Consider the following 12854-nt stretch of genomic DNA (forward strand, 5'->3'; position numbering starts at 1 on the left):
AGCCATCTAACCCACTCTCGCAGATCCTGAAGGAAGGCATTGCAGAGGCTGTCGGTGCCCCACCAGAGCCCCTCAGCCATCCTCCCATATATGCCAGCAGCTTCCTATTGCAAGACTGCCACGCCGCTGGAGGACGTTCTCTCCCTGAGGGAGCACACTTGGCCAACACACAGGGTGGAACGCCCAGAGAAGCAGCCCTCAACCACCAAGGGGGGCGTGGGCGGCCTATGCATCTCAGCTTCCTTGCCCCTGGGTGGGACAACTCTGAAGTATAGTCTACAGCGCTGCCCGTGCTGAGCCCCTGCTGCCAAAAGCAGTCAGTTACCAGTTCATTAAAACGCCTCCCAGAGGCTTTCGTCCCCCACTCCTGTGATTGCTTCCAGGGGCGCCTCCTTCAGAAACTGCTTCTGTTCAAATCCTCTCATCTCAGGGTCAGCTTTGGGAAGATCTCAGTCTAAGAGAGGACAAGTGACCAGAATCTTGAAAGACATGTTGAGTTCACTAGACAAGAAGTAAAGGAATATCCAAGAGAGCAGGTCCCCTTAGCGCAGAGGAGGCCATCAAGGCCTTATTTCTCCCCAAGTGCCTCTCCTTTGCTAGGGTTCAGATTTTGGTTTTGGCTGGGCCCCTGCAGGCGTTTACATGAAAAGATAGTAAGAGACTGGCCGATCCTCAGCCCCTCCCATTGCTATTTCAGAGCCAACAGCAGAGTTCAGTGCAGGTGGACAGAAGTCCTACACTATTGAAATAACACATTGCAACATTGATGACTGCAACATTGCACTCACCAATCCTTCACTAAAGAGCTTCTTTGTGTCTTTTCCTTTTTTGAAATACATCTCAGGATCCAGGAATGTGATGCTTAACCCTGAAAAGGAAACCTTGTACAAATGGTTCCTTGAAAGCCAGCATGTAGCCTGTTCATAAATTTTATGATGTGTGAAGCACATGTTCAAGGAAGTATTTATTAGTAAGGCCGTAAGTTAAATTAGAAAGGGTGGTTCATGCCTTAAATATTCCGTCATTTTCCATACTGTTTATGTATCCAGACCCAAGTGTGAGATTTAAATTTTCTTTTAATGTATTCACCTGACAAATGATTTACTCTGGTCAAATGTGTTTTCTTTTGGGCCCCCGGTAGTTATGTTTTGCCGCTGGAAGAGACTGGGAAAATGCTTTTAAATTACTTTTCCACTGTTAAAGTTTCTGTGCAGATATCGTAGAATGATTTTACTGGGGACTTATTGAAATGTCGTTTATTTCTCCCTGAAAATTAGAGTATTTTATATTCGGGATGTTATGCTGAGGTTGGAAACTGATCAGTCACAACTCTGGAAGTCACACTTGGCGTAACCAAGTGTGTGAGTGGCTCACGTTAGGACACAGTTTCTGTGATGGGCTGTGCCCTTGATCACTGATTTTTGCAAAGCTCCTGCTAGGGCACACCAAAAGGAGAGCTGTAGTTGGAAAATTGTAAACTCTGCAGAACTTAAAAGGCATTGTAACCACCCTCTGATAGTAAAATCCTGTAAATTTGAGATTATTTATAGTATAGACTATGCGGTCTATAATATGGACAGCCTGAGATATACTGGAGACTCTGTGTGAAAATGGTTAATTGTACACATGTAAAGAGTAACGTATTTATTGAAAGAATATAGCTCATTCTGTTTTTAAAACAAAGAGGTATGTGTGTTATTCTATAGTGGGAAGATGACTCACGTAGAAAGAAAAATTCACTAGAACATGCTATAAATATACATGTATGTAGTGTGTGCCCTAAGTAGATCTTTCTTGAATCCACAAAGTAGTCAAAATACAAACTCAAAGTTTTCAAACATTTACATCTTCTGAAAATGTTTTTTCAACCTCTATTTATTTTATTTCCCTGCCACACAGTCACCAAAACTCTCTGGAAAGTGACAATGGCCTTAAGTAAAACCAAACGGTCATGGATCACTGAAATGTCCTGCCATAGATTAAAGAAGAGAAACTAGCCATTTTAATTTTTAAGCCTTGGTTCATTTCACAAAAGGCAAACAGCCGTGTTGCTGTAGTGCTGTGCACTGAAACCTCGTCGTAATGTTTCTCCTACATTTACAGTCCTGACGCCGAGCCAACGCTTATCTTGAACGAGTTCAGACAGCGTGTTCCTAATTGTAACTTGCCCTGCCTTCTCTTTTATCTGGTAGATTTCCTGTATAAGGGACAGAATACTACGGGCATTTCAGACATAGGACGTAAAAATGCATGTAACAGCAGTATTTCAAGGCCTCAAATGTTTATTGTATGTGTAGTTGTTAAAATTACAGACTTTGGAATCAGTGGCCGAGATGCGATGAACCAGCTCAGCAAACCGTGAGCTGCATGACTCGGGTCTCTGTTCCCTTCTCAATGATACAGGAACCCTGGAGGCATCTGTCACACATGTTTATTGTGGCCCTTAAAAGAAACAATATATGGAAAGCACCTAGCACTGTGCCTGACACCTAGAAAGTGTCAGCAAATATTAGCTGTTGCTATATTATTACTGGTCTACTGTCTGCAAGCAGTATACTAGCTCCTCGCATAATCTCCTTGCATGGTCAACAAATAACCTGCAAGGTGAACATAACTGCACCTATTTTACAAATTAAGAGAGGAAGGCTCAGAGAGGAGACCAAGAAACTAGCTGGCAAGAGGCAGGACAGCGATTCACACCCAGGCCTCTCTGCCTCCGTGTTCTTTATTCGTGTCCTGTTTCATACACTACTAGTTATGTGTGGCTATTTAAATTTAAGTCAAAATGAGTTAAAATTAAATGAAGTAAAACATTTAGTTCGTCAGTTCCGCTGGCCATGCCCCGAGTCTCAGCAGCCGCATGTTGCTAGCAGCTATGGTACTGGACCCGCAGACACAGAGTATTTCCATCGTCTCAGAAAGTTCAGTTTGACAATATTGTGGTCTAGAGCATACTATTTCTCCAGGCTGGTTTGCCCTCAATAGGATATAAGATTTTTCTTCTAAATATTATAACAAAGGTTCATCAGTGAGTTACTTAATCTTTGTAATAAAGACAACATTTGCTACAGATGGGCATGTAGACAACAGCCAATCCATCTAACAGTCTACACAGCAATAAAAACACGGCCTTGCGGCTCTGTGCCCGAGTGGTTAAGTTCGCGCGCTCCGCTGCGGCGGCCCAGGGTCCGGATCCTGGGTGCGGAAATGGCACCGCTCGTCAGGCCACGTTGAGGTGGCGTCCCACATCCCACAACTAGAAGGACCTGCAACTAAGATATGCAACTGTGTACGGGGCGGGGGGGGGGGGGGGAGGTTGGGGAGATAAAGCAGAAAACAAAAAAAAGATTGGCATCAGTTGTTAGCCCAGGTGCCAATCCTTAAAAAAAAAAACATGGCCTTGGCCAGATCACCACAGTGCCTAAGACCTGGAAGAATCCCCAGCTGTGGTTTAGACAAGTTTTTTATTCAATAATAAGAACTGAAGGAGATGGGAAATCCTGAAGCCGATGTGAAAATGCCAGGTGAGTCTCTAATATCACATCCACCTCTGATTCTCTTTGGGCCTGTAATTTTCACTTGGGGGTCAATAAGCTTAAAATTGTTTTCAGTGATTTTTGTTTCTGGATGTAGTCTACTGAGGTGTAAGCTTTGAAAAGAGGAGATGGTGATTTGTTAGTTATGATCTTAACGCTGATATTTTGCCCAGAAAATTTTTCTCCTAACTAGAAGCCAAATGATTTTTCTAGTTAGGCAGCCAATAAACAATCTGTGTGACCTTTACCGCCTTCTTTATGCAGACCTTTTTGGTCAGTATCAAATACTACAATCTGGAGACTTCAAATGCAAAGAGCAAACGGGAGTGACAAACGGGAGTGGCAAGGCGTACAACCATATCATGCAATATTGAAAACACAGCCGGGTGGCTTGCCTCGCAGAAAAGAGGCTCTTTCACATGATACCAATCCAGCTTGATTTGGCAAGAAATAGTCAAGGCATGAGGGGCAGACCTGGATAACCACCATGCAAGAGAAAGAGTAGCTCATGTCTCAGAGGGGCATTAGAAAAAGAATAGAAGATCTGATACCTCATAGCATCCTGAATGGACTTCAACTCTGGCGTCCATCAGTCTGTGTTTTAGCTGTCAGCACCCAAGGCCAATTCTGCCATAGACTGCGAGCTCCTTAAAATCTACTGCCTATCACAGTGACTTGCGACATGGTAAAATATTAGGCTTATTGAAAAAATAAACCAGCAAATAATTTTTGGACAGCTGATATAATCAAGGAATACCAAGAACAAGTATTTTACACCATTCCCGCCCCCCCAAAAAATTATAATTTTAACCTAAAACCTTCACACTTCATTGTCTAACTGTTTAGCCATTTGCTCTGGCATAAGGTGTGCTGAACTGCTTCCCTTTGCCAAGGTGGCTTGTTTAACATTAAATTCTAAGGTCCTCTCAAACGTAGCAAGCACTTACTAAGCAACACCAAAAAAAAAAGGAGCAGGAGAGGCTATAGATTTTTTCAGTTCTGATTAGTCCCACAGAGAGAGAAGAGTTAAAATGAGAAATTAGGATCCAGTGGCTGAATATAAGCTTGACTTCCTGAGAAAGTACAATAAATCACTTGGGCTTGTGGAATGTATTCACTACTAAAGAACATTCACCTAGCCCGAAAGAATTAATGCAGCCACTACAGAGGCCTAATTTACAGTTTGCAATTTAGGCCTTGGAAATTTTGCCTCGTTGTGCAAGCTGTTATGCTTAATCACCCAGAAACTTTGGCGATATGTGCATTTGTAGTCTGATTAGCTCTTCCCACGCAGCCCCACTCACCTCTGCGAGTGTCCTTATGCAACCAGCTGGTGAGAGAGCAGGAAGAGGGTTCCAGCACCTGCACGGGTCTTCTTACCACCACAGCCCCTGTCTGACTCCTAAGGAATCCCTGCTTCTACAGAAACAGCCATGTTGACACCCAAGAGGGAATGATTTCCAGTCTACAGCTACTACAGGGGAACCCGACCCATTCCTCAGTCTTAAATGGCAGCTTTGGGGTTGTTTTCCATAACATGAGTTACATTCCCCGGTTTGAAAAGTGGGGCGTCGCTCAGGATGGTATGGGGAGCGTAAGATCTCACTCTGTCAGTTGTTAGGAAGGGTTGCCTTTCTAGGGCAAATTCTGTCCCAAAAAATGAAGGAATGAAATGGGTTAGCTAGAGTTGGGTCTTTCCTGAATGCAGTTATTAATATCAGAGTTATTTTCCTTGGCAAAATTACATTTCCTCTGTGTTCCACCTCCTTTAGGAGAGCCTGGCTTAGCAGCAAACTATTTTTTACATTTGTTTTCCTTTCTGTTTTCTCAAGGAAACATTTTTATGAGCATTTAGTCATGAGGCATCCAAGAACTGAGGAAGGCACTGACGTTATCTCCCATGGCATTGTCACCAAAGGGTCCATGCATCCCAGGACCACATCTTTCATCTTTTCTTCCCCATAGACGGCTTTTGCTGATTCCAAAGAACAATCTGACCCCAGAGAAAGCTTCTTATGAGGTGAAATAAGAGAAAGAAGGAGCTGTACCCACCACCACAAACACCCCCCCATCCCCAGGAATAGGCATATGCTGATCTAGTCCACCATTCTGATTTTACCATCTGTTTGGAGTTGAGCAATATAACTTGGCTGTTAAAATACACAGCGTTTCGGTGTTATTTCTAAGCAGCATCAAGGGAGAGAAGCCCTAAGGATACACAGGTCAAGAGCCATCCCTAAGCTGAACAACATTCTCTCGACAAACATCATGCAGTGAGTACCTGTCGCAGGTCAGGCTCAGGTGTAGGCAGGAAGTAGACTGTTTTGGCTCCAGGGAAGAAATGTTGGTAACTTGGGCATTTCCAATATGACTGAAATTTAGTAAATTCTGTGATAAATCAAAGGTCAGCTTCAATGAGTTCGTCCCATCTCTGAGGTTCTCATTGTACGTAAAAACGATGTCATTCCATCTGGTTTCTTCTTTTCCTTAATTCCCAGAATGTCAGCACTGGGGCTCGGAGCTCCAGCTCCCGACGCTGGATTTTGAAGACGTTTTAAGAAATGATGAGCATGCATACAACTGGCTCTCGAGCCTCAAGAAAGTCGGCATAGTGCGACTCACGGGAGCAGCTGACAAGCGAGGAGAAATTCTAAAACTTGGGAAAAGAATTGGTTTCCTTTATCTCACATTTTATGGGTGAGTCACCAAATAGTTTGTATTTTGTCATTATCTACACAGTTGGATTTACTTCCCAGAAGGGGGATTCCTTTGATTGGAGATACAGAAATTTCTCTAACATCTTGAGCAGGAAGTCAGATGGGAAGATGAGTTAAAAGTGGGATTTCTCTGAGGATGACTGGAATTTTTAAGGAGCCTAAAAGCTGAAAGGCATCAGACACAAATGACAGGATGACAGGCTAGTTTTAGGTGATGCATCAGTCTGCTTGGGCTGCCACAACAGAATCCTGCAGCCTGGGGGGCTTACACAACTGAAATTCATTTCCCCACAGTTTTGAAGGCCAGAAGTCCAAGATCAAGGTGCCGGCAGGTGTGGTTTCTGGTGAGAGCTCTTCCTGGCTTGCAGATGGCCGCTTTCTCACTGTGCCCTCACAGGGCCTCTCCTCTGCATACCCACGCTCCTGGTATCCCTTCCTCTTCTTATAAGGACAGCAGTCCTATTGGATCAGGGCCCCACCCTCATGACTTCATTTAACCTTAATTACCTCCTTAAAGGCCCCTTCCCCAAATATAGTCACATTGAGGGTTAGGGCTTCATCATATGAATTTGGGGTTACACAACTCAGTTGATAAGAGATGGGATGGAAGATTGTGTTTCTCCAAGACGTTTATAACATACTCAGCTTTACAAATGCTAAAGCTCATGAAAGATTTACCTCCCAAGAGTTGGTGCAAAGTGAAGTTGGGCCCTGGGGAATTGAAACCAGCCACCAATTGCCTTAAAAAAGATAAAACTAACATGCAGAAAATAAAGTCTGTGCACTTTAGCAAGTAACAGGAAATATAATTGATTTGAACTTTGGAATAAGAGGCTGTTTGCATAAGAGTTGCCTGGGGGTAACATCAATTATGGATAATGAAACATTAACAACAGGAAACACTTATTTGGAAGCTGAGGGTATGACTGTATTTCTAGTCCTCAAGGTGGGCCTCTCATGCAAGATGGATACAATTATTCTCAGGCTCATAGAGCAGAGGGCATTGGAGGTGAAAAGGACCTTCAAAATCCAAAGGTTGCAAACTTGTGACACAGAGGCTACATTCAGATGTGTTTTGTTTGGCCCACCTGATGCTGAAAGAAGATAGAATTAGTCGACAACGCTTAAAAACTGGAAGATTTTATGACAAATATTGATCTCACTTTTGTTGAAAAATCAGATCTGGCAACAATTGACCCTAAATCCCTCGTGCCAACTGCCTGCTGGATGTAAGTAGAGGCTGCCCCTGGAAGAGAGAGAGAATATTCTCTGTGTTCCACAGATCCCGCCCTCACCCCCACCTCAGGCCTGCAGGGCCCTGCTAGCCTCTGAGCCTGCCACCCCTAATCCAGAGGAAGACCTGTGTCTAGATAAACAGAGGATCGAAAATGGCCAGTCACTTGCCCCCAATGATTTGAACAAATTTATTCATGGCAAAAGACCCCATCATGTTTAGGCTCGGACCACCCAGCCCCCACCCCACCCCACCCCAAGAACTTACTTTCCCCATTGGCAAATTTGTGTTGTACAAAATTTTTATCTCCCTATGTCTGCCAGAATTTAAACTGCCTTCGAGATTACAGCAGGAACAATACATAAAGGAAAAAATGAGGAAAAGTCTTGAAATTCTTAAGAGCCTTAACTGTATTGTTTGTTCTTTATTTAATTTTCACAACTTTCTGAAACAGATGTTATCCCCCCATTCACTGATAAGGAATCTGAAGCCCAGAGAACTGGCTGTAACTCGAGTTCCCACAGGTAGCAAAATCTGGAATCTGGGTCTGTCTCATCCATGGGCTTCCTCATCCCCTCGCTCTCAGTGATCAGAAGGAGGAACACAGAGAAGATGCTTTCGGGCACTGGGGGGGAACAGGAAACTTCAACTAAATCTCTTCTACATGATTTTACTTCATTTTATTTGCTGACAACAGACTTTTTGTATCTATGCCAGCACATTTCACAACTTGTAACAGTGGCCAAATTTGGGGGCTTGTAGTTATAATTCCCCAACTGCCATCCCCATCCATCACATTAAGGGTCAGATCTTTGTCCTGATTTATGACTTGTGTATTGTTTTGTCAAGTCCTTAAAAGGCTTAATAATTTGGCCACTGATTTAATATTGTGAAATTTATTGGAATAAATACTAAAGGTTTGTTGTCAAAACAAACCAGACCTCCTCCTCCCCCTATTCCATTTCCTTTGTCCGGTACCCCGGCATCTAACCAGGAGGTTTAACCTGCCTGGTCTCCCCTTCCTCAGAGGATCACAGCTCTTCCCTGAGTCTCTCCAGCTAAACCACTGCAGCTGCCACCACTGATTGCCAAGATCTCTCCTTTCCCTTAGGAATTTTGAATTCCCTACCTCAAGAACTTCCAAAAGAGAACAGTTTTTCTGTTGTTGCTTTGTTTTTATTTGTCTGTTTATTTGGCTTTTCGTTTTTGTTTGTTAAGGAAAGAGAAAAGTGAATCTTTTCCCTGATGTTATTTTCCTTTTCCGCTCCTTTCCACAGTAACGTGGAGAAGTGATATTAAAATTTTGGTAACATGAAATTTAGAAGAAAAAGGGATATTTGGAACAATGCTTCTCAACCTAGCCTGCACACTGGAATAGCTAATCTAAAAGTTACTGGCATCCGGGTCCCATCTCCAGAGACTTGCATTTAGCCTGAGTATCAGGACTGACTTCGAAAAACTCTGCAGGTGATTCCCGTGTGCAGTGAAGGCTGCCCAGCTCTGGTTGAGAGGAAGGGGTAGTTCAAGAGCCATCAGGTCTCAACTGGCGTAGAACTCAGGTGCCTTACGTCCTCTGACACCTCACCGTCCCGTCCACTGGATGGCATTTATCATGCGCCTCTTTGTACTGTGCTAACGCCTGGACACGACTTATCTTCACAGCAGAACCAGTAGCTGCCTTCAACAGGGTCCCTCTCGTTCATATCTGTGTTTCTCCACTGGCAAAGTGCCTTGCTCTTGTTTCAAAATAATTGGTTGGTGAGTGAGTGAGTGGAATGAATAAATGAAGGCCATAAATAATGGGGAAGAGGGAGCGCCAAAAACAGGAGAGGGGTAGAGAAAGGAAAGCGGGGAATGTTAAAAGGAAACTTTTCTTTCGGTGTAGATTTTTCAAGGAGCCTGGCTTCCGCTCTTGCTCAGTTAGATGCCAAAAAGAATAATAGCTTGGTGCTGCTTTAAACATGCCTCCCAAGGGAAACTAATCCCCACCTAGCACTTTTCCATTCAAACAAGTTATTCGTTTGGAGAATTTGAATTGCATGGGTCTACATTGAGAATTATAGTACCTACTTTTGGTTCTTGGCTGTCATCTCCACTGTTAAACAGTTGGTTAGATAAACAAAAACAGTTGATTATAGCATTTTGTGCAATCTTGGTATATGGCAGGCAAGGAATAAGTGTGCAATGAATAAATGCACACCTAGATGTTTTTGAAGGACTATAAAGCAGCAGATGAATGCAATAATCATTAGGGCATTTCATAATCATAAAATTATGTTCAGCTACTAAATCAAAATGGGAATAGCTTTGAGGACAAAAGTACACATCGTTTTCCACATCTGTATTTTCTCAGATGCTTGTCATTATTTTGTTGGTACCTCATCTAGGCAATATTTTTTCATGCAATCATGCCTTGCTGGTGAAAGCTTTTCTGGAAGAAAAGAGTAAGAGTTGATGAAACTCCTATTGTCAATTTTGTCAAAGATATATACACGCAGAGCAGTATGTAAAAAGGCAACCTTTCCGGGAGGATTTCAGCCTTTGGTATGGAGTGACGTAGTTTTTACAGAGTGTGGCCAAAAGCCTCATCTCATATCTCTGAACCCCTCCCCCTACAAAATCCATAAAAATGTCTTTCTGCGTCATTTGTTTATTGAAGAAGTTATCTGAACTTTATCACATCATTAACCCAGTGGGAAATAGCCCTTGTAAACTTTATTCTACCTTGTACACTGCCGTCTTCAACTATTGTACCACATTAGGATGTTTTCAAGAATGCCCCCCACAGAGCAAATCTGAAAGAAAATACAGTTGCTGTCTATCAAACAGAATGTCTTGATCCGTGGGATCGTGGTTTTACTCAGTTATGCAACAACCATTCCTTCAACACTGCTCTGTGCGAGGCAGCCCACTAGGCATTTTGTCCTGAACCAGATTTAGGTTTCTACTTTACGGAGAACTATCTTTGGTGATTGTTGTCTATGGGCGAATGTGTAAATACTTGGGTTGACTTCATCTAAATAGTGTGGACCAATAAAAATTCCATAAAACCAAGGAACAAACCGAAAAGTAACACTGGACTTTTGGTATTGGAAATGAGGGAACATGACAGTCAGTATATGCCAACAGTAGTGAAAAGTTAGTGCATAACTGAAGGGTGATGCTCTCCACACAGTGACAGCATGGTCAAGAGAGGGCCATAGCCAGCTAACAATATGACCGCCAGAGAAAATGAAGCCAGACTGCTCAAAATTTACACAGGCTACCATTGTGCAAATAGGTGTGGCCTTAATCAATATATATTTAATTAAGACTCCGTGTGCCATGCAGTGCGTCCTCCCCATCCTCAAGCGAATCCAGCTCAGACCCACGGCATTTTATCCACCAGAGAGAGCCAATCCGGGACAGCCACGGGAGCCCCTTTCTCAGTTGTGGTTCAGGGTCACTTCCCTCCCTGCGTACTCAGCTCCTTCTTTCCTGCATGCATCTCCCTTGCTTTTCCATCTCCCAGCTTTAGTCTGCCTGCCGACTACCCAACCCGGGGCCTCTTCTGTTTTTGGCTGCGTTTTGGCCTTTCCTGCCCTTCTCACTTGACCCGCTAACCTCTTTCCTCCTCCCTGGCAACCCCCACCCCTGCTGCATCCTCCCTCGATCTGGCAGCCTCTGCAGCTCTGGGGAAGAGGGCCCCCTCCCAGCCTCTGCTCTGTGAGATCACCACCAGCACTTCACCCCCAAGCCCAGGCATTACAACACAGCCACGTAACTATTTTACTGCTCACCCAAAGGAGCCAGTGTTGCATTCCGAATGGCCCATCCAGAAAGAGAGGTGGAAATTCTCCCCTCTCCCACATATTCATTACGTCTAGTAAGGCAGTTTCTATTTTCTGAAGAAGATTCTACGTTTGCTGGTAATGCATGAAGTATGAAAGAAAATGGTCACCTCTGCACCGCTGTTTGGTTGCTGGGTCATGGTAATATTTACTGGTCGTGGTCTTTTGAGACCATAATTATAAGACAACACTGAGAAATTCAGACGGTCTTCCATAAAAAGGCAAAACCATACCCTGAGAATTCCTTTTCTAATTAGTTGGACAACTAAATAAACTGGCTAGGAGATTATTATTTATATGAGCTCATTTGTGTGTGTGTGTGTGTGTGTGTGTGTGACACAGAGGGCAGGAGGGGCAGGAAAATTCAGTGGCATATTTTTTTTTAATGTTTAGCACTAGCATTGTGTATTAACTAGTTATCCTGCTTGTACCTACTAGTCAGGATAACCTTTGAAAATAAGGCATGCGTATCTCATTGCCGTTGCCACCATCTTATCGAGCTCCTTGCAGGCAGAAATGGTGGCCTAACCAGGATGGTGACTTTAGTACTAGCCCAGTGCCTCACATAACACACCGTTATCCCCCAGGAAATTTTAATGAAAGAGAATATATGCTAAGATATTGGGAACTTCCATTTTGTCAAGACATCAAAAATCCTCTCAGCATTATCAACATTTATCACTCCTTAGAAAATTAATCTCATGGGCAACGCTGAGTGATGTTTCTTCATCAGAAAGTCAAGCAGAAGAGAATACAAATTTCAACCTCAGCTGGCAAGACTGCCTTCTTTCTAGACTAGAGCCAAGAAGCTCAGGTTTTCTTCTTTCTAAGAATATTTTATTTGCTGGCACAAGCAAGTTGCATTAATATCTGTAGCAAGAATTAGACTAATAAAAATAATGAGGTGAAAATGAAAAAAATATACTTTTCTGAAACAGTAACAGCAAAAATAAAATAAAGATGGTGAGAGACAGTGAGGAAAAGGGCTAAAAGAAAATAAACGTATGGATCTTGGTGGTAGTCAAATTTTGTCCTGTGGAGACAAGCATTGGAAGCTGTATAATCGCTGAATAATGCTTCTAATCCCACAAATTATAGTGGAAAAAATCTAGATAAATAGTGTGGAACTCTTCGTTACAAAGAGTTTAGGAGAGAATTGAGAACCCGATGCCCAGAGCGTCTGTACTGCGCTCCTGCCCAGAGAGCTGCCCACAGGACCAACAGGGGAAGAGAGTTTAATCCCAGCTGTTCCACCAGCTCTTTGGAGGTGAGAAGTGGATCTGAATTTTCATGTAATTTCCCAGAGCTCTGTGGTTCTTTACTGAGGACTGCCTTCTCTCTTTCTATGGGTGTGTTTTAGTACCCATCATGCCCTTTGAGGTCTTTGGATGAAAATTTGCTGGAAAAACGTAAAATGCTACTACTACTGCCCAGTTTTGCATCTGCCTGAGTGCCTTGCTTGCAGGCTTCATTGGATGAATAAAATAATGTCAAACAGAAAACGTTTCTAGTGGGCTGTTTGTCAAATACACCAGCC

At 43.2% G+C, this 12854-nt stretch overlaps 1 protein-coding gene across 3 annotated transcripts in view; it reads left to right on the plus strand.

Moving 5' to 3' along the window:
• The window catches only part of BBOX1 (gamma-butyrobetaine hydroxylase 1), a 60142-nt gene that overhangs the window by 24081 nt on the left and 23207 nt on the right, over window positions 1-12854 (plus strand). For all 3 annotated transcript variants that reach the window (XM_070624568.1, XM_070624569.1, XM_008522786.2), the window contains exon 4: window positions 6035-6233. In XM_070624568.1, coding sequence (XP_070480669.1) covers window positions 6035-6233 — 199 coding nt within the window. The remainder of the gene's footprint in view (window positions 1-6034; window positions 6234-12854) is intronic.

The sequence above is a fragment of the Equus przewalskii genome, chromosome 6 (genome assembly GCF_037783145.1).
Source record: "Equus przewalskii isolate Varuska chromosome 6, EquPr2, whole genome shotgun sequence".
Lineage (NCBI taxonomy): Eukaryota > Metazoa > Chordata > Mammalia > Perissodactyla > Equidae > Equus > Equus przewalskii.